Consider the following 21,319-nt stretch of genomic DNA (forward strand, 5'->3'; position numbering starts at 1 on the left):
CCATCCTTGTTTGTGAATTACTTAGCATTTCATGGAAGCTGCTTTTATACCCAATCATGGCACCCAACTGTTCCCAATTAGCCTGCACACCTGTGGGATGTTCCATATAAGTGTTTGATGAGCATTCCTCAACTTTATCAGTATTTATTGCCACCTTTCCTAACTTCTTTGTCACGTGTTGCTGGCATCAAATTCTAAAGTTAATGATTATTTGCAAAAAAAAAAATGTTTATCAGTTTGAACATCAAATATGTTGTCTTTGTAGCATATTCAACTGAATATGTGTTGAATATGATTTGCAAATCATTGTATTCTGTTTATATTTACATCCAACACAATTTCCCAACTCATATGGAAACAGGGTTTGTATATTCAATTAAAGTAGTTATACTTACTTGAATTGCCCATACAGGAACTTTTCTGTCCACCCAAAAGATCAACTCCCTTACAGAAAGAGTGTAGCAATTATTAGATATCATTTAATTTGTACATCATGACAATGACTGGAACTATGTTTACACAGCATTCATGCAATTATGACTACAGGAAGACATGTTACAATGTTTTCTGCTTCTTTCACTCTTTGGCTAAATGTTCACTAAAAATTGAAAATTTTATTGCTGGAGAAGATTTTAGAAGTTATTTTTCGATTATGAGCTGTTAACACACACAATGTAAACATGATACTGTCATATACCACGCAATGGTCTAGACCAGGGGTCCCCAAACGCTGTATATGTATTTATATTCTCAATCTCGTTACCCTGCATAATGACAATAAAGCTGATTCTGATTCTATATATACTGTATATATATATATATATATATAAATAAATATATATATATATATATATATATATATTCCTTGAGCACTAATTGACTGGAAGAGCGCGAACTTCCTGCTGATGATGTCACATTATGGATGGTAAAATGCATTTTAAGACGATATGATTTCCCTGAACAAATCACAGAAAGTAACGGGCGGTAGAAAATGGATTAGAAAGGACAGATTTAAAATAATATTAATAATAAAAATATAGGGCATCACGGTGGAAGAGGAGTAAGTGCGTCTGCCTCACAATACGAAGTTCCTGCAGTCCTGGGTTCAAATCCAGGCTCAGGATCTTTCTGTGTGGAGTTTGCATGTTCGCCCCATGAATGCGTGGGTTCCTTCCGGCTACTCCGGCTTCCTCCCACCTCCAAAGACATGCACCTGGGGATAGGTTGATTGGCAACACTAAATTGACCCTAGTGTTTGAATGTGAGTGTGAATGTTGTCCGTCTATATGTGTTGGCCCTGCGATGAGGTAGCGACTTGTCCAGGGTGTACCCCGCCTTCCGCCCAGTTGTAGCTGAGATAGGCGCCAGCGCCCCCCGCAACCCCAAAAGGGAATAAGCGGTAGAAAATGGATGGATGGATAAAAATATATGTATATATTTTTTCAACTTGAGACTTCCTGCAGGCCAGATATTGGACACTGGCGGGCCGGATTTGTAGTTTGGGGACCCTTGGTCTAGACTATAGCTGTTCCTAATAATTTGTTCTCATCAGGCAAAATTATAAACATACAACACGGTGTAATTATATTAAAAATAAAACCTTTCTAATTAGAGATGTCCCATAATGGCTTTTTTGCCGATATTTGATATTCCGATATTGTCCAACTCTTAATTATCGGTACCGATATCAACCGGTACCGATATATACAGTCGTGGAATTAACACATTATTAAGCCTAATTTTGTTGTGATGCCCCGCTGGATGCATTAAACAATGTAACAAGGTTTTCCAAAACAAATCAACTCAAGTTCTGGAAAAAAAAAATGCCAACATGGCACTGCCATATTTATTATTGAAGTCACAAAGTGATTTTTTTAATATGCCTCAAAACAGCAGCTTGGAATTTGGGACATGCTTTCCCTGAGAGAGCCTAAGGAGGTTGAGGTGGACGGGGTTGAGGTGTGGGGAGGGGGGTGTATATTGTAGCGTCCCGGAATTGTTAGTGCTGCAAGGGACTCTGGGTATTTGTTCTGTTGTGTTTATGTTGTGTTACGGTGCGGATGCTCTCCCGAAATATGTTTGTCATTCTTGTTTGGTGTGGGTTCACAGTGTGGCACATATTTGTAACAGTGTTAAAGTTGTTTATACGACCACCCTCAGTGTGACCTGTATTGCTGTTGACCAAGTATGCCTTGCATTCACTTGTGTGTGTGTGAAAAGCCGTAAATATTATGTGATTGGGCCGGCACGCTTAGGCAGTGACTTTAAGGTTTATTGGCGCTCTGTACTTCTCCTTACGTCCGTGTACCACTCCGTACAGCTGCGTTTTAAAATGTCATAAGTTTTACTTTTTGAAACCGATAATTTCCGATACCACACTTTAAAGCAATCATCGTCTATATTTTTAATAGTGTCAATCAAATCTGAGCATTGTTATCTGTGGAAAGACAGCAATATTTCTATTTATTACCATCTACTGCTTACCAGGAAATGTCCCGATCCTGCACTGATCCATTCCAGGGACAGTCCATGCTGTGTACGAATACAAACATAACCTTTCATTTATGATCTTATGGTTACTTACGATTTTGGAGTGCCAGAAGCAAGCAAACATGTATTAGTCACACTTGCAAAGTCAGGCCAACCGCCTCTCATCTCATTAACCCATGCATCTTGTTGCTATGCTACAAGGTGACAGTCCTTCATATAGGACCGGCATATTCATATAGCACTGGCATATTAGCAAATCTTATCTTATCTTATCTTATCTTCTCTTATCTTATCTATTCCCATTGTACTTATGTCAACATCAGATGTTAGACAAATGTACGAACCACTTGGTGTTCCCACCGATAGCATTCGTTTGGCTCGGGCTGTGGGTAGCGTTTGCGCTCTGTACTGGGTTGTCCGTCACCACTCGGATGATGTAGAGCAGACAGGTGAGCAGCTTCAGGGAGAAGTTGAACACGCGGATTCTGAGGCCTGACGGCAAAGGAGGAAATCTTGTTACATATCCAAGTGGTTTTTAATGTCCGTAAAGTAGACTCTGTCATACAATATGGAATTCTGCATCTGAGTATACTTGAACTTTGTAGATGGCATACTTGATCGTTGATTTTTGATGAAGAACAACTTCAGACGCTCCTTGAAGGTGTTTTCATTCACGTAAAATTCCACTTGCACCCTGGCAGAGGGAGCACAAACACAACACACATATTATGTTTAGCACAAGCTTCGAATTGTGTACTTATGATAATGCTTTTACAATCAATTCTGACTGAAGTTAAGTAATTATCCGAGGATAGGTCAGACATCTGTTCATTTTTCTGCATGAGACAATCATGAGCATTGTGTGCCACGATACACTTGGAACAGTTACCCTTCTGCTGACATTCAATTACACAGCGAGCAGCTTTGAACGAGCCCTCACACCATAACAGAAGTGCAATTTCCTGTTGCCACGGCGAGGCTCTTTGACGAATTGATTGACCTATGCATGGCTTCAAGGTGTCATTTTCATCATGCACACCAAAACATGATCAAGATCTGACTGAGTGGAGCAGAGTTAGATACACATTTTTGTAGTGAATCTTCAGACTGACCATCAAAGTTTGTGGCCAAATGGTAAATGGGTTGTACTTGTGTAGCGCTTTTCTACCTTTTTAAGGAACTCAAAGCGCTTTGACACTATTTCCATATCCACACACGCATTCACAGACTGATGGTGGGAGCTGCCATGCAAGGCGTTAACCAGGACCCATCAGGAGCAAGGGTGAAGTGTCTTGCCCAAGGACACAACGGACGTGACCTGGCTGATAGAAGGTGGAGATTGAACCTCTGCCACGCCGTCCCAAGCCAAGTTGCAGTTTGTCTTTGTCCATATCCGAGTTTGGTAAAATAGAGACCATTATTTTGTTTTGAGTCCAAACTAAAATGTGTGTCCTGCTATGACAGATGTCTCCATCGAGTTCGATGACTCTCAGTGAAACTGATGGCACAGACTAATTTTTAAAGAATAACTATATATATATATATATATATATATATATATATATATATATATATATATATATATATATATATATATATATATATATATATATATATATATAGAAGATGGCTATACTTGACCTCTTGGAAAAGGTCAATGACTGTATTGAAGAAGGAAAATGCGGTATTGGCATTTTTTTGGATCTATCCAAGGCCTTTGACACAATAGACTTTGAGATTTTATTGTACAAGCTATATCACTATGGTGTCAGAGGGGTACCTCTCGATTGGTTCCGTTCTTACCTTTACGGAAGGGAACAATGTGTATTCGTCAATGATCACAACTCACCCTGTATGACCATAAATTATGGGGTTCCCCAGAGATCCATCTTGGGGCCTCTCATTTTTATCCTATACATAAATGATTTCGTAAACTCCTCCGAAACTTTTCATAAAATAATTTTTGCTGATGATACAAATTTGTTTACCTCACACAGGAGCCTACACGATCTACAAGAAACTATCACTTCAGAGGTTGTGAAAGTGGATTCCAAGTTCAAATGCAATAAGCTCTCACTCAATGTAAATAAAACAAACTTTATTCTATTTCGTTCTAATAAAAACCGGACAAATACTGAGCACTGTCATATCAACATCAATGGGCAGGAAATACAGAGAGTATACTCCACAAAATTCCTGGGGGTCATCATTGACGAATACCTCAATTTCAAATGTCACATTAGCCATCTGTTAAACAAATTATCCAAATATGTTGGCCTGTTCTTTCACCTTCGTCATTATCTTCCTCTTTTTGCTCTACTTACGTTGTACAAAACTCTCTTTGAACCACATCTTAACTACTGTAATATCATCTGGTGTAACACCTTCCTACCTACCTTCACAAATTAGAATCCATGCAAAAGAAAATTATACGGGCCCTGTCATGGTCCAAGTTTAATGCCCCCACTCGACATCTATTTCATAAATATCATCTCTTAAGACTTGACAGAGTTCAATATTTATCAAAATGCTTGTTTAATCTATTAAGTCATTTACAGGCTAAATCTTTGGCTCTGTAGTTTGGTTCCTATCTACCATCCCCAGCATGCCCACAACACTCGTAACTTAGATCTGATAACAGGTAAACATCGTTTACTGGCTTCTACCGCTCACAGTGTCATATGCAGAGGACCAAAGATTTGGAACCAGCTTAATGAGAGTCTCAAGATGCTGTATCCATTCTCCAACTTCAAAAAGAAACTGAAAAATTACCTACTAACCACATATCTTTAATGCCTCATGTGGGGTAGACTACTGTTGGGTTTTGCATGGTTGAATGAATGTATGTATGTATGTGTATGCTTGCTTTAGTACTATTATCTTGTGTTTATCATACAGCGTTGTTTTGTTTTTGTTTTTTATTGTTGTGCTTGCTACAATATTTGATCTTTCCATGTATATATTGTCCGTTGGACCCCCTGTCAAAACCTTCTTCTAGCTTATTTGGGGGACCCTTTCACGTACCAAGATCTTTAAATGATGATATTCACCACTATTGTAAATGTTATATGGTATTGTGAATAAACTTGTAAACTTGAAACTTGAAAAAAATTAGTCCAGGTTATCGGGGACTGTTATTACTGACAGACAGGCGTCGCGGTGTGACTGCAGCCAGGCCCGTAAGAAAAGCCTCATCTCCATGGCAACGTCTCTGTCGCTTTCACTCATTTGCCGCTTTTCCACAAACGCAGGGGTAGGCAACCCAGAACGTTAAAAGAGCCATTTTGGACCCAAATAACACAGCGCTGTCAAGCGCCATTCATATAAAACTCACGGGCCGCACTAACATTAAACTTTTATATTAAAGTGGAGGCCGCAAAATATGTGTATATATATATATATATATATATATATATATATATATATATATATATATATATATATATATATATATATATATATATATAGTGAGTAGTGTTGAGTAAGTGTTTGGGTTTTTTGTTTAGGACCCAAAAATGTATAATTTTTCACAGGTTTGGTGCTTTGTCATGCATATTAAGGCTCCCAAAAGTGCAAAGAAAGGCAAAGAATTATATTAAAAAGCAGTTTCAATAGGACCTTTGTTTTACCATCACTAGGTGCTCAGGCCCAAATGAAGCTCAGTAATAATCAGTGTGTGAATGTGTGTGTGAATGGGCGAATGTGGAAATAATGTCAAAGCGCTTTGGGCTCCTTAAAAAAGGGTAGAAAAGCGCTGTACAAGTACAACCCATTTACCATTTATTAATCAAAATCTTTGTACATTTCTGGGTTGCAGTAAGCATCATAAATTATTATTGCCTTATTAGAGACAGAATGTATGCTTTCAGCTCTCAACACATCTTGCAGATGAACCTAATCATTGTTACATTGCAGGTTTTTGGCTTGCGACTGCAAGGTCCTCAGTGGGGGAACAAAACGGGGCGTGGGTTGACGGCTGCCCAGACGTCAAGTGTAACTGCTATTTCTGGTCCCAGTGCACCAGAGAGCAGAGAGAATCCTTCAGAGATGCAAAATATTCTCCACAAACAGCTGCCACAAAAGTAGACAAGGTATGAACACTTCTATACGATAGAGTGCCCCATCCACCCACGCGCCATCACAGGCGGGTTATGTGTTGACCTTTAATTGGCCGCTGTCGATCACGGAATTACATACTCTCTGAACAGCTCTAATATGCAAAAAGACGCAAATATCTTACAGCGGGTATTCCTCCAATCACATTATTTGCTGCTTCAATAATTTCACTAATGGAATTACTTTTAGACTATATTTCCAACGGAAACCTTTTTTTCTTTTTAACTTTAGTGATAAATATAATACAAACCATGTATTACACACAGGAGGTTTTTTTTATATTAATTTTTTGTTCTAACAATTGTTAGAACATGTCCGTAGAGCCTATTTTTCAGAAGAATATATCTCTTCCCTTAATTGTTTGCTTCTTTTTTGGAAAAAAACGGTACATTTTAAAGTTTCGGATTTTCATGACCCTGTTCATGGACTTGATACCACCCAGAGATGAGTTCTCCGTGTATATGACAACACCTTCATAGAGGACAGTTTTGTAAAAAAAAACAACTGTTTTTTCTACAGATTTGAAAAATAAAGACTAGAGTTCTATCATCATTCAGCAATAGATATGAAAGAGACACTTTTTATTACACTGCCCTTTTGGACATACAAGCTTTGTAAAAGTAGAAACCAGACTTTGCGACACGTTATAAAATAAAGACTAGAGCTCCGCCAAATATCCATCAGTCAGCTACAGACATGGGAGCTATACTTTTATCATAGTGTTTTTTTTATAATGTTATTTTATTCTAGCGTTGCTATATTTATGTCCTCTTTAATGTTATTTGTTTTATCTGACAAAACACATGCCTTACATTTGTTAAACCAAAGATCACCAACCATTTTAAAACCAAGAGCTACTTCTTGGGTACTGATTAATGCGACGGGCTACTAGTTTGATACACACTTAAATAAATTGCCAGAAAAAGCCAATTTGCTCAATTTATCTTTGATAAATAAATCTATATATATATATATATATATATTTATATATATATATATATATATATATATATATATATATATAGTATATATAAATGGGTATTTCTGTCATTCCGTCGTACATTTTTTTTCCTTTTACGGAAGAGAATAAATGATGAAAAAGACACTTAATTGAATGGTTTAAAAGAGGATAAAACAGAAAAAAAAAGAAAATTAAATTTTGAAACATAGTTTATCTTAAATTTCGACTCTTTTAAATCAAAAATTCAACCGAAAAAAAGTAGACAAAAACTAGGCTAATTCGAATCTTTTTGAAAAAATTAAAAAAAGAATTTTTGGAACATCATTAGTAATTTTTCCTATTTTTCTCCTCTCTGAGCTGCAACCTTATCGTGGTAGAGGAGTTTGCGTGTCCCAATGATCCAAGGAGCTATGTTGTCCGGGGGCATAAAGCCCCCTGGTAGGGTCTCCCAAGGAAAACAGGTTCTAGGTGAGGGATCAGACAAAGAGCAGCTCGAAGACCTTTATAAAGAAGAAAAAGCATGGACCCAGATTTCCCTCGCCCGGACGCGGGTCACCGGGGCCCCCCTCTGGAGCCAGGCCCGGAGGTGGGGCACGATGGCGAGCGCCTGGTGGCCGGGGCAGTTCCCATGGGGCCCGGCCGGGCACAGCCCGAAGAGGCAACGTGGGTCACCCCTCCAATGGGCTCACCACCCATAGCAGGGGCCATAGAGGTCGGGTGCAATGTGAGCTGGGCGGAAGCCGAAGGCAGGGCACTTGGCGGTCCGATCCTCGGCTACAGAAGCTAGCTCTTGGGACGTGGACGTCACGTCACTGGGGGGGAAAGAGCCTGACCTAGTGCGCGAAGTCGAGAAATTCTGGCTGGATATAGTCGGACTCACCTCGACGCACAGCAAGGGCTCTGGAACCACTTCTTTCGAGAGGGATTGGACCCTCTTCCACTCTGGCGTTGCCGGCAGTGAGAGGCGACGGGCTGGGGTGGCAATTCTTGTTTCACCCCGGCTCAAAGCCTGTACGTTGGAGTTCAACCCGGTGGACGAAAGGGTAGCCTCCCTCCGCCTTCGGGTGGGGGGACGGGTCCTGACTGTTGTTTGTGCTTACGCACCAAGCAGCAGTTCAGAATACCCACCCTTTTTGGGAGCGCTCGAGGGAGTACTGGAATGTGCTCCCCCGGGTGATTCCTTTGTCCTACTGGGAGACTTCAACGCTCACGTTGGCAACGACAGTGAAACCAGTGGTGTTTTGTTATTGGACTTTTGTGCTCGTCACAGTTTGTCCATAACAAACACCATGTTCAAACATAAGGGTGTCCATATGTGCACTTGGCACCAGGACACCCTAGGCCGCAGTTCCATGATCGACTTTGTAGTTGTGTCATCGGATTTGCCGCTTTATGTTTTGGACACTCGGGTGAAGAGAGGGGCGGAGCTTTCTACCGATCACCACCTGGTGGTGAGTTGGCTGCGATGGTGGGGGACGATGCCGGACAGACCTGGCAGGCCCAAACGCATTGTGAGGGTCTGCTGGGAACGTCTGGCAGAGTCTCCTGTCAGACAAAGTTTCAATTCCCACCGCCAGAAGAACTTTGAACATGTCACGAGGGAGGTGCTGGACATTGAGTCCGAGTGGACCATGTTCCGCACCTCTATTGTCGAGGCGGCAGATCGGAGCTGTGGCTGCAAAGTAGTTGGTGCCTGTCGGGGCGGCAATCCTAAAACCCCTTGGTGGACACTAGCGGTGAGGGATGCCGTCAAGCTGAAGAAGGAGTCCTATCGGGTCCTTTTGGCTCATAGGACTCCGGAGGCAGTGGACGGGTACCGACAGGCCAAGCGGTGTGCAGCTTCAGCGGTCGCGGAGGCAAAAACTCGGACATGGGAGGAGTTCGGGGAAACCATGGAAAACTACTTCCGGACGGCTTCGAAGCGATTCTGGACCACCGCCCGCCGCCTCAGGAAGGGGAAGCAGTGCACTATCAACACCGTGTTTGGTGCGGATGGTGTTCTGCTGACCTCAACTGCGGATATTGTGGATAGGTGGACGGAATACTTCGAAGACCTCCTCAATCCCACCAACACGTCTTCCTATGAGGAAGCAGTGCCTGGGGAATCTGTGGTGGACTCTCCTATTTCTGGGGCTGAGGTCGCTGAGGTAGTTAAAAAGCTTCTCGGTGGCAAGGCCCCAGGGGTGGACGAGATCCGCCCGGAGTTCCTTAAGGCTCTGGATGCTGTGGGGCTGTCTTGGTTGACAAGACTTTGCAGCATTGCGTGGACATCGGGGGCGGTACCTCTGGATTGGCAGACCGGGGTGGTGGTTCCTCTCTTTAAGAAGGGGGACCGGAGGGTGTGTTCCCACTATCGTGGGATCACACTCCTCAGCCTTCCCGGTAAGGTTTATTCAGGTGTACTGGAGAGGAGGCTACGCCGGATAGTCGAACCTCGGATTCAGGAGGAACAGTGTGGTTTTCGTCCTGGTCGTGGAACTGTGGACCAGCTCTATACTCTCGGCAGGGTTCTTGAGGGTGCATGGGAGTTTGCCCAACCAGTCTACATGTGCTTTGTGGACTTGGAGAAGGCATTCGACCGTGTCCCTCGGGAAGTCCTGTGGGGAGTGCTCAGAGAGTAAGGGGTATCGGACTGTCTTATTGTGGCGGTCCGTTCCCTGTACGATCAGTGCCAGAGCTTGGTCCGCATTGCCGGCAGTAAGTCGAACACATTTGCAGTGAGGGTTGGACTCCGCCAAGGCTGTCCTTTGTCACCGATTCTGTTCATAACTTTTGTGGACAGAATTTGTATGCGCAGTCAAGGCGTTGAGGGGTTCCGGTTTGGTAACCGCAGGATTAGGTCTCTGCTTTTTGCAGATGATGTGGTCCTGATGGCTTCATCTGACCGGGATCTTCAGCTCTCGCTGGATCGGTTCGCAGCCGAGTGTGAAGCGACCGGAATGAGAATCAGCACCTCCAAGTCCGAGTCCATGGTTCTCGCCCGGAAAAAGGTGGAATGCCATCACTGTGTTGGGGAGGAGACCCTGCCCCAAGTGGAGGAGTTCAAGTACCGAGGAGTCTTGTTCACGAGTGAGGGAAGAGTGGATCGTGAGATCGACAGGCGGATCGGTGCGGCGTCTTCAGTAATGCGGACGTTGTACCGATCCGTTGTGGTGAAGAAGGAGCTGAGCCGGAAGGCAAAGCTCTCAATTTACCGGTGGATCTACGTTCCCATCCTCACCTATTGTCATGAACTTTGGGTCATGACCGAAAGGATAAGATCACGGGTACAAGCGGCCGAAATGAGTTTCCTCCGCCGTGTGGCGGGGCTCTCCCTTAGAGATAGGGTGAGAAGTTCTGCCATCCGGGAGGAACTCAAAGTAAAGCCGCTGCTCCTTCACATCGAGAGGAGCCAGATGAGGTGGTTCGGGCATCTGGTCAGGATGCCACCCGAACGCCTCCCTAGGGAGGTGTTTAGGGCACGTCCAACCGGTAGGAGGCCACGGGGAAGACCCAGGACACGTTGGGAAGACTATGTCTCCCGGCTGGCATGGGAACGCCTCGGGATCCCCCGGGAAGAGCTAGACGAAGTGGCTGGGGAGAGGGAAGTCTGGGTTTCCCTGCTTAGGCTGTTGCCCCCGCGACCCGACCTCGGATAAGCGGAAGATGATGAATGGATGGAAGATTAATTTTAGAATTTTGATGATATGTTTTAAATAGGTTAAAATCCAATCTACATTTTGTTAGAACATATAACAAATTGAACCAAGCTATATTTCTAACAAAGACAAATCACTATTTCTTCTAGATTTTCCAGAGCAAAAATTTTAAAAGAAATTCAAAAGACTTTGAAATAAGATTTAAATTTGATTCTAAAGATTTTCTAGATTTGCCAGAATACATTTTTTGAATTTTAATCATAATAAGTTTGAAGAAATAATTCACAAATATTCTTTGTCGAAAAAACAGAAGCTAAAATAAAGAATAAATTAAAATTTATTTATTATTCTTTACAATAAAAAAAATGAATTTACTTGAAGTTGATTTAAATTGTCAGGAAAGAAGAGGAACAAATTTAAAAGTTTAAAAAAAATCCTAAAATCATTTTTAAGGTTGTAATTTTTTCTCTAAAATTGTCTTTCTGATTGATTGTAAGTTACAATAAGCAAAGTAAAAAAATAAATGAATTTATTTAAACAAGTGAAGAGCAAGTCTTTAAAATATTTTCTTGGATTTTCAAATTCTATTTGAGTTTTGTCTCTCTTAGAATTAAAAATGTAGCGCTAATTGAGACCAGCTTGCTAGTAAATAAATAAAATTTAAAAAATAGTGGCAGCTCACTAGTAAGTGCTGCTATTTGAGCTAATTTTAGAACATCTGGTCCTTACGGGCACCGCGTTGTTAAACGTATGTTTGTATGACTGTTAGGAATGTTAGAACATAGCTTGAAACAGTTTGACCCTGCACTGGATTCATTCAATGTCCATCATTTCTTATGGAGAAAGCCTCTAAATTCAAACTAATAGCAGGTTAAATAATTTCTGATAAAAGATCAGGCCATTCCACACAAAAATGTACAAGAAAACCACAATCTGTTTTGCCTCAACACGTGAATGGGCTAAACAACAAAGGCATAACTGTTCACATGCATTAAAAATTAATATATTATTCCGCGGTGTAAGCGATATCAATCATCCCTCGTGTTGCTCTGTACCGTACCTCTGCCCTGTATCATTACCCCAAGGATCCAAACTCCAAGTGCCTACAGTCGGACTATTCCAGGTCGGAATAATGATCCTCGGATCCATGGTGGAAAACACCTGTTGCTATGCGTTGCGGTCTCTCCTCAGCCCATTAAAATGCTCTTTACAACTCATTCAGCAATACATCCAAGCATTCTGATGAAGGAACTTGGACATGAGAAGCAGGAAAGCTTATTGGAATATCTTATGAAACATATACAATCTCTCTCTCCTTGCTCCTCCATCTCTCAAGCTGTTGCCACAGCAACATTGCTACAGACTGAACAAGAAGGAAAAGTGGCTGATGCTGAGTACAGCTCCATGCAGGCATGCAAAGTGTGCATTTTTAGGTAGAGTATAATCAGACACCGTATCGCAATTGTTGCAGTCCTGCAGGCAAATGTCCCAGAATTTCTGACAAAAGTGAATACATCCTTGACATGAAAGCCACCATTTTTTCTTAACGTATATTTCCCCAAGGGACCGAAATAGAACTTGGGCATAATTTGGAGAAGTCAATGCACAGCCTGTATACCATGAATTGATTAAGGTGATCGGGGTGTTACTATTTAGTGGTCAATAGTACGGAATATGTACTGTACTGTGCAATCTACTAATAAAAGCCTCAATCAATATAGTGAAGTGTGAAAAGAATTATATTTATATAGCGCTTTTTCTTTAGTGACTCAAAGCGCTTTACATAGTGAAACCCAATATCTAATTTTTACATTTAAACCAGTGTGCTTGGCACTGGGAGCATGTAGGTAAAGTGTCTTGCCCAATGACACCACGGCAGTGACTAGGATGGCGGAAGCGAAGATCGAACCTGCAACCCTCAAGTTGTTGGCACGGCCGCTCTACCAACCGAGCTATAAATTTACTATCCACTGAAAATGACTACACAGCCATTACTGTCCTGTTATGTAAAGGTCTACAATCTTACAATAAAGCACCATGGTGGTGAAAATAGGGATGGGTACTTTTCACATTTGAATCGATACTGGTACTCAACGGTCCCGATTTTCAGTATTTTTGTTAAATGTAAAAAATATTTTTATATAATATTTTATACTGAGCTGTGATATCCAGTTTTTATTTTCCCCTGCATTTCTTTGTCGCATTTGCAAGTATTCTACTGTATAATAAAGTATAAACTTTGCATGTGGTTACAATTCCTTGATGTTAGCATAAACTATGGTGTGGTGCCTTAGCCAGGAATAGTCTTTCTAATTCAATCAATTAATCAATCAATCAATCTATCAATGTTTATTTATATAGCCCTAAATCACAAATGTCTCAAAGGACTGTACAAACCATTACGACTACGACATCCTCGGAAGAACCCACATAAGAGCAAGGAAAACTCAAACCCAGTTGAATTTGCTAGTATTTTCTTTTGTTGAGTCTTACAAAGTGTTTGTACTGTAAGTGTTGTACTTATTACACATGCGTGAATGCGTGGGTTCCCTCCAGGTACTCCAGCTTCCTCCCACTTCCAAAGACATGCACCTGGGGATAAGTTGATTGGCAACACTAAATTGGCCCTAGTGTGTGAATGTGGGCCTGCGATGAGATGGCGACTTGTCCAGAGTGTACACCGCCTTCCGCTCGATTGTAGCTGAGATAGGCACCAGCGCACCCCATTACCCCAAAGGGAATAAGCGGTAGAAAATGGATGGGATGGATGGATGGATATTTATATATATATATATAAATATCCATCCATATATATATATATATATATATATATATATATATATATATATATATATATATATATATATATATATATATATATATATATTGACGCCGAGATCATTATCCATGCGTTTTTTTACGTCTCGTCTCGATTACTGTAACGTATTATTTTCGGGTCTCCCCATGTCTAGCATTAAAAGATTACAGTTGGTACAACATGCGGCTGCTAGACTTTTGACAAGAACAAGAAAGTTTGATCACATTACGCCTATACTGGCTCACCTGCACTGGCTTCCTGTGCACTTAAGATGTGACTTTAAGGTTTTACTACTTACGTATAAAATACTAAACTAGCTCCAGCCTATCTTGCTGATTGTATTGTACCATAAGTCCCGGCAAGAAATCTGCGTTCAAAGGACTCCGGCTTATTAGTGATTCCCAAAGCCCAAAAAAAGTCTGCGGGCTATAGAGCGTTTTTCGTTCGGGCTCCAGTACTCTGGAATGCCTACCCAGTAACAGTTCGAGATGCTACCTCAGTAGAAGCATTTAAGTCTCACCTTAAAACTAATTTGTATACTCTAGCCTTTAAATAGACCCCCTTTTTAGACCAGTTGATCTGCCGTTTCTTTTCTTTTTCTCCTCTGTCCTACTCTCCCTTGTGTAGGTGGTCTGGTTCGGTGGCCTTGGATGAAGTACTGGCTGTCCAGAGTCGGGACCCAGGATGGACCGCTCGCATGTATATCGGCTGGGAACATCTCTGCGCTGCTGATCCGCCTCCGCTTGAGATGGTTTCCTGTTGGCTCCACTATGGACGGGACTCTCGCTACTGTGTTCGATCCACTTTGGTCTGGACTCTCACGGTTGTGTTGGATCCGCTATGGATTGAACTTTCACAGTATCATGTTAGACCCGCTCGACATTCATTGCTTTCGGTCCCCTGGGGGGGGGTCATCCCTGGGGGGGGGGTCATATGGGTCCTTTCTAAGGTCTCTCATAGTCATCATTGTCACTGTCACCGACTTCCCACTGGTGTGAGTTTTCCTTGCCCTTATGTGGGCTCTACCGAGGATGTCGTTGTGATTTGTGTTGTGGTTTGTGCATCCCTTTAAGACACTGGTGATTTAGGGCTATATAAATAAACATTGATATACATATATATGTGTTTGTTTGTTTTTAACTTGGGACTTTCCGCGGGCTGGATTTTGGGGACCACTGGTTTAGACAATAAAGGCTAAGTTATGTCCAGGAGTCATTACTATACCAACAGTATAATTAAAATAATTGCTAAAAAGTGAGGCTTATACTCACTCATTTCATATATGTCTCAGCACTCTTCCCAGGCACCGGAAGAGTCCACTACTGCTTTCACCCACATCAGGTTAGTCATGAAGAGATTGCACGTCCTGCCTATACGCTATAAGACGATATTTATAAACACATTGCTTGGGCAGATACATGGATTCAACTTAACAGCGCTTTGTCCAATTAGCTCATGGCCTGCTCTTTGTGCAATGGCCAATCATCGCCTTACCTGCACTATGTCAACCAGACAGCACCCAGCTGCCTCTCCTTTTGCTCGTGATCATTTTTATGGATTTGGTTCCATGCTCTCTTGATCATCCTGCCTTTTTAGGGGTCCTATTTTTTGAGAAAAGTACTTAGTGACCAGTAGGTAAATGGTGACATTTGCAAAGATGCACTATCTGTGAAAATTGTAATCAGTCTCCTCGAAGAACACTATCACATAGCAGCACAAGAGTCAGGTAGGAATTAGGAATGATGATTATCAGTCAAATAATATGACATAAATGTTGTGACAGTCTTTTTTAAACATTCAAGCTGATGACGCAAGTTCTGGACTTTGCAGAGACCAACGTTGCTGTAGCAGACTCCTAAAAACAACAGAGTGCTTCTACCTGAAAGAGGATCTTTGACTTGAGTTTTTTCTGAGCAGTAGAGTGCCCTTGTTACATAGAGGCGCTTTAACCGGCGGTTATTTTTTTTCACTAGGCCCTTTTTGCTGCAATGACACATGATGTTGGTAGATGGAGTGGCAGTTGTTTTTAAAAATAGTTTACCGCATTTTTCGTAGTATAAGTCGCACCTGCCGAAAATGCATAATAACGAAGGAAAAAAACATATATAAGTCGCACTGGAGTATGAGTCGCATTTTTGGGGGAAATTTATTTGCTAAAACCCAACACCAAGAATAGACATTTGAAAGGCAATTCAAAATAAAAAAAAGAATAGTCAATCAATGTTTACTTATATAGCCCTAAATCACTAGTGTCTCAAAGGGCTGCACAAACCACTACGACATCCTCGGTAAGCCCACATCAGGACAAGGAAAACTCACACCCAGTGGGACGTCGGTGACAATGATGACTATGAGAACCTTGGAGAGGAGGAAAGCAATGGATGTCGAGCGGGTCTAACATGATACTGTGAAAGTTCAATCCATAATGGATCCAACACAGTCGCGAGAGTCCAGTCCAAAGCGGATCCAACACAGCAGCGAGAGTCCTGTTCACAGCGGAGCCCGCAGGAAACCATCACAAGCGGAGGCGGATCAGCAGCGCAGAGATGTCCCCAGCCGATACACAGGCAAGCAGTACATGGCCACCGGATCGGACCGGACCCCCTCCACAAGGGAGAGTGGGACATAGAAGAAAAAGAAAAGAAACGGCAGATCAACTGGTCTAAAAAGGGAGTCTATTTAAAGGCTAGAGTATACAAATGAGTTTTAAGGTGAGACTTAAATGCTTCTACTGAGGTGGCATCTCGAACTGTTACCGGGAGGGCATTCCAGAGTACTGGAGCCCGAAATGAAAAAGCTCTATAGCCCGCAGACTTTTTTTGGGCTTTGGGAATCACTAATAAGCCGGAGTCCTTTGAACGCAGATTTCTTGCCGGGACATATGGTACAATACAATCGGCAAGATAGGATGGAGCTAGACCGTGTAGTATTTTCTACGTAAGTAGTAAAACCTTAAAGTCACATCTTAAATGCACAGGAAGCCAGTGCAGGTGAGCCAGTACAGGCGTAATGTGATCAAACTTTCTTGTTCTTGTCAAAAGTCTAGCAGCCGCATTTTGTACCAACTGTAATCTTTTAATGCTAGACACGGGGAGACCCGAAAATAATACGTTACAGTAGTCGAGGCGAGACGTAACAAACGCATGGATAATGATCTCGGCGTCTTTAGTGGACAGAATGGAGCGAATTTTAGCAATATTACGGAGATGAAAGAAGGCCGTTTTAGTAACGCTTTTAATGTGTGACTCAAAGGAGAGAGTTGGGTCGAAGATAATACCCAGATTCTTTACCGTGTCGCCTTGTTTAATTGTTTGGTCGTCAAATGTTAGAGTTGTATTATTAAATAAAGTTCGGTGTCTAGCAGGACCGATAATCAGCATTTCCGTTTTTTTGGCGTTGAGTTGCAAAAAGTTAGCGGACATCCATTGTTTAATTTCATTAAGACACGCCTCCAGCTGACTACAATCCGGCGTGTTGGTCAGCTTTAGGGGCATGTAGAGTTGGGTGTCATCAGCATAACAGTGAAAGCTAACACCGTATTTGCGTATGATGTCACCTAGCGGCAGCATGTAGATGCTGAAGAGTGCAGGGCCAAGGACCGAACCCTGGGGAACTCCACACGTTACCTTAATGTAGTCCGAGGTCACATTGTTATGGGAGACACACTGCATCCTATCAGTAAGATAAGAGTTAAACCAAGACAGGGCTAAGTCTGAGATACCAATTCGTGTTTTGATACGTTCTAATAAAATATTATGATCGACAGTATCGTGAACAACAGGCTGAATAAGTGTACGTTATATGAGGCATAAATAACCAACTGAGAAGGTGCCTGGTATGTTAACGTAACATATTATGGTAAGAGTCATTCAAATAACTATAACATATAGAACATGCTATACCTTTACCAAACAATCTGTCACTCCTAATCGCTAAATCCCATGAAATCTTATACGTCTAGTCTCTTACTTTAATGAGCTAAATAATATTATTTGATATTTTACGGTAATGTGTTAATAATTTCACACATAAGTCGCTCCTGAGTATAAGTCACACCCCTGGCCAAATTATGAAAAAAACTGTGACTTATAGTCCGAAAAATACAGTACTATTTTTAGGATAAACGTGCTACCATTTGATGAATTGTTTTCTCGTTATGAATTGCTATTTTCTATAATATTTACGTTTGCCCCCAAGAGTTTCTCTTATTCCAGGGGTCACCAACCTTTTTGAAAGCAAGAGCTACATCTTGGGTACGGATTAATGCGAAGGGCTACCAGTTTGATACACACTTAAATAAATTGCCAGAAATAGCCAATTTGCTCAATTTACCGTCAATAAATACATCTATATATATAAAAATGGGTATTTCTGTCTGTCATTCTGTCGTACATTTTTTTTTCTTTTACAGGTTTTTTGTAGAGAATAAATGATGAAAAAAACACTTAATTGAACGGTTTAAAAGAGGAAAAAACAGGAACAAAATTAAAATTACATTTTGAAACATAGTTTATCTTCAATTTCGACTCTTTAAAATGAAAAATTCAACCGAAAAAAAGAAGAGAAAAACTAGCTAACTCGAATCTTTTTGAAAAAATTGAAAAAGTGATTTATGGATCATTAGTTATTTTTCCTGATTAAGATTAATTTTAGAATTTTGATGACATGTTTTAAATAGGTTAAAATCCAATCTGCATTTTTTTTTTAGAATATATATAACAAATAGGACCAAGCTATATTTCTAACAAAGACAAATCTTTATTTCTTTTAGATTTTCCTGAACAAAATTTTTAAAAGCAATTCAAAAGACTTTGAAATAAGATTTAAATTTGATTCTAAAGATTTTCTAGATTTACCAGAATAAATGTTTAGAATTTTAATTATAATAAGTTTGAAGATATATTTCACAAATATTTTTAGTCGAAAAAACAGAAGCTAAAATTAAGAATTAATTTAAAATGTATTTATTATTTTTTACAATAAAAAAAATAAATTTACTTGAACATTGATTTAAATTGTCAGGAAAGAAGCGGAAGGAATTTAAAAAGGTAAAAAGGTATATGTGTTTAAAAATCCTAAAATCATTTTTGAGGTTTAATTTTTTTCTCTAAAATTGTCTTTCTGAAAGTTATAAGAAGCAAAGTAAAAAGTAAATGATTTTATTTAAATAAGTGAAGACCAAGTCTTTAAGATATTTTCAAATTCTATTTGAGTTTTGTCTCTCTTAGAATTAAAAATGTCGAGCAAAGCGAGACCAGCTTGCTAGTAAATAGAAACAATTTAAAAAATAGAGGCAGCTCACTGGTAAGTGCTGCTATTTGAGCTATTTTTAGAACAGGCCAGCGTGCTACTCATCTGGACCTTACGGGCTACCTGTTGCCCGCGGGCACCGCGTTGGTGACCCCAGTCCTATTCGTATTGTCCCATCCACTGAGGCAAAAGTGCTAAAATCGTGAATGACCTTACAAATAAGGCTGGCTTTGCTGCAACATATTTTTTTGGCTGCGTAAAAATTTAATAGAATAGAACAGCTTCATTCTCATTGCACTTAAAAAAAATACAAGGTTACTTTTCAGTACAACCGTCCAAGAGCAGGAATACAATAATCACGCTACATGTAGTTTTTCTAATAATTGTGAATTTCATGAACCTTATAACATTTGAAATGTACAAAGGTAGTATCACGTGGCGCAGTTGGGAGGGTGGCCGTGTGCAACCCGAGGGTCCCGGGTTCAATCCCCACCTAGTACCAACCTCGTCACGTCCGTTGTGTCCTGAGCAAGACACTTCACCCTTGCTCCTGATGGGTGCTGGTTAGCGCCTTGCATGGCAGCTCCCTCCATCAGTGTGTGAATGTGTGTGTGAATGGGTGAATGTGGAAGTAGTGTCAAAGCGCTTTGAGTACCTTGAAGGTAGAAAAGCTCTATACAAGTACAACCCATTTACCATTTATCAATCCAGGCTTCACGGTGGCAGAGGGGTTAGTGCGTCTGCCTAACAATACGAAGTTCCTGCAGTCCTGGGTTCAAATCCAGGCTTGGGATCTTTCTGTGTGGAGTTTGCATGTTCTCCCTGTGAATGCGTGGGTTCCCTCCGGGTACTCCGGCTTCCTCCCACTTCCAAAGACATGCACCTGGGGATAGGTTAATTGGCAACACTAAAAAATTGGCCCTAGTGTGTGAATGTGAGTGTGAATGTTGTCTGTCTATCTGTGTTGGCCCTGCGATGAGGTGGCGACTTGTCCAGGGTGTACCCTGCCTTCCGCCCGATTGTAGCTGAGATAGGCACCAGCGCCCCCCGCGACCCCGAAAGGGAATAAGCGGTAGAAAATGGATGGATGGATGGATGGCAATCCAGGCAGTGCTTGTCATGTGAACGTGCATCGTCATGGTGATGAGTAGTGTGTTTATGCACGCTAAAACAGCTTCTTCTTCCTGGCTTGATCTGAATAATAGTTAGATGTAACTTTCTTTCACTTGTTATTATGACCAATCTGATGTTATTTTTGATGTTAGGAGCTCTGTTTAGTACAAATGGTTGTGAAGCCATGTCGTGTATAACGGAGACAGCTGTTTGTGTTTTGTGTGTAAGTGTGCAGGTAGTGTGACAGTTCAATATTAATCATCAAAAAAGAAAATCACATGAACTGATAGATGCCACATTAAATATGTATTTTCTATTAATAGTCACACAGTTCAAAGATCACGATCCAGATGAAATTGCAACATGCATTCAAGGTCGTTTACCACCAGGATGTCCAAACACGGCAGATATACGCAGGTCCTCTTCCGCTGTGGTTGACTCACGAGACAGCGATGTGCATTTTGAGTTTTGATAGTTAATACAGAGTGGAATTTTTTTTTCTTTTTATCCTAATCTCAATGGATGTTTCCAGGTGTCTCAATTGAAGCAAGCAGACTTGAGTTAATTGATTTTTGGTAGTTTCTTATATAATGTTATTGTGTGTGGTGTATACTGCATCCAAACTTTGAATGCAATATATTGTTCCACCTTCCTAGGGCGCTAGACTTAGTACAGCCTCAGAATCACATAGGAACAACAAACCTAAATCGATAGGAGAATAAGTTAAAGGAACAATTTGACAGGGAATGCCCACCATGAAGGGTCGCTCCTTCCAAAGTGCGCAAATTGGATAAAGGCATACACTGACCGACTGTATGGGGACATTCTATACAAAACAAACTTTTCTTACCTGCCTTTGTGTATTTGGGACGCCCGAAAAATTGAATGGCAGAGATACCTGCTATTATACTACCACCAAACCAGTTAAAGTAC

General features: G+C 41.0%; 1 protein-coding gene across 3 annotated transcripts in view; it reads right to left on the reverse strand.

Annotated features, from left to right (window-relative positions):
• kcnt1a (potassium sodium-activated channel subfamily T member 1a) overlaps window positions 1-21,319 on the reverse strand; it is a 72,819-nt gene that overhangs the window by 38,902 nt on the left and 12,598 nt on the right. For 2 of the 3 annotated variants that reach the window (XM_061876674.1, XM_061876673.1), the window contains exons 3-6: window positions 3,105-3,184; window positions 2,835-2,982; window positions 2,485-2,532; window positions 396-444 (exon numbers count right to left, since the gene is read on the reverse strand). In XM_061876674.1, the coding sequence (XP_061732658.1) occupies window positions 396-444; window positions 2,485-2,532; window positions 2,835-2,982; window positions 3,105-3,184 (325 nt within the window). Of the gene's footprint in view, window positions 1-395; window positions 445-2,484; window positions 2,533-2,834; window positions 2,983-3,104; window positions 3,185-12,265; window positions 12,462-21,319 lie in introns of those variants that run through there. The other variant, XM_061876675.1, reaches the window with a different exon arrangement.

This window comes from Nerophis ophidion, linkage group LG17 (genome assembly GCF_033978795.1).
Source record: "Nerophis ophidion isolate RoL-2023_Sa linkage group LG17, RoL_Noph_v1.0, whole genome shotgun sequence".
NCBI lineage: Eukaryota > Metazoa > Chordata > Actinopteri > Syngnathiformes > Syngnathidae > Nerophis > Nerophis ophidion.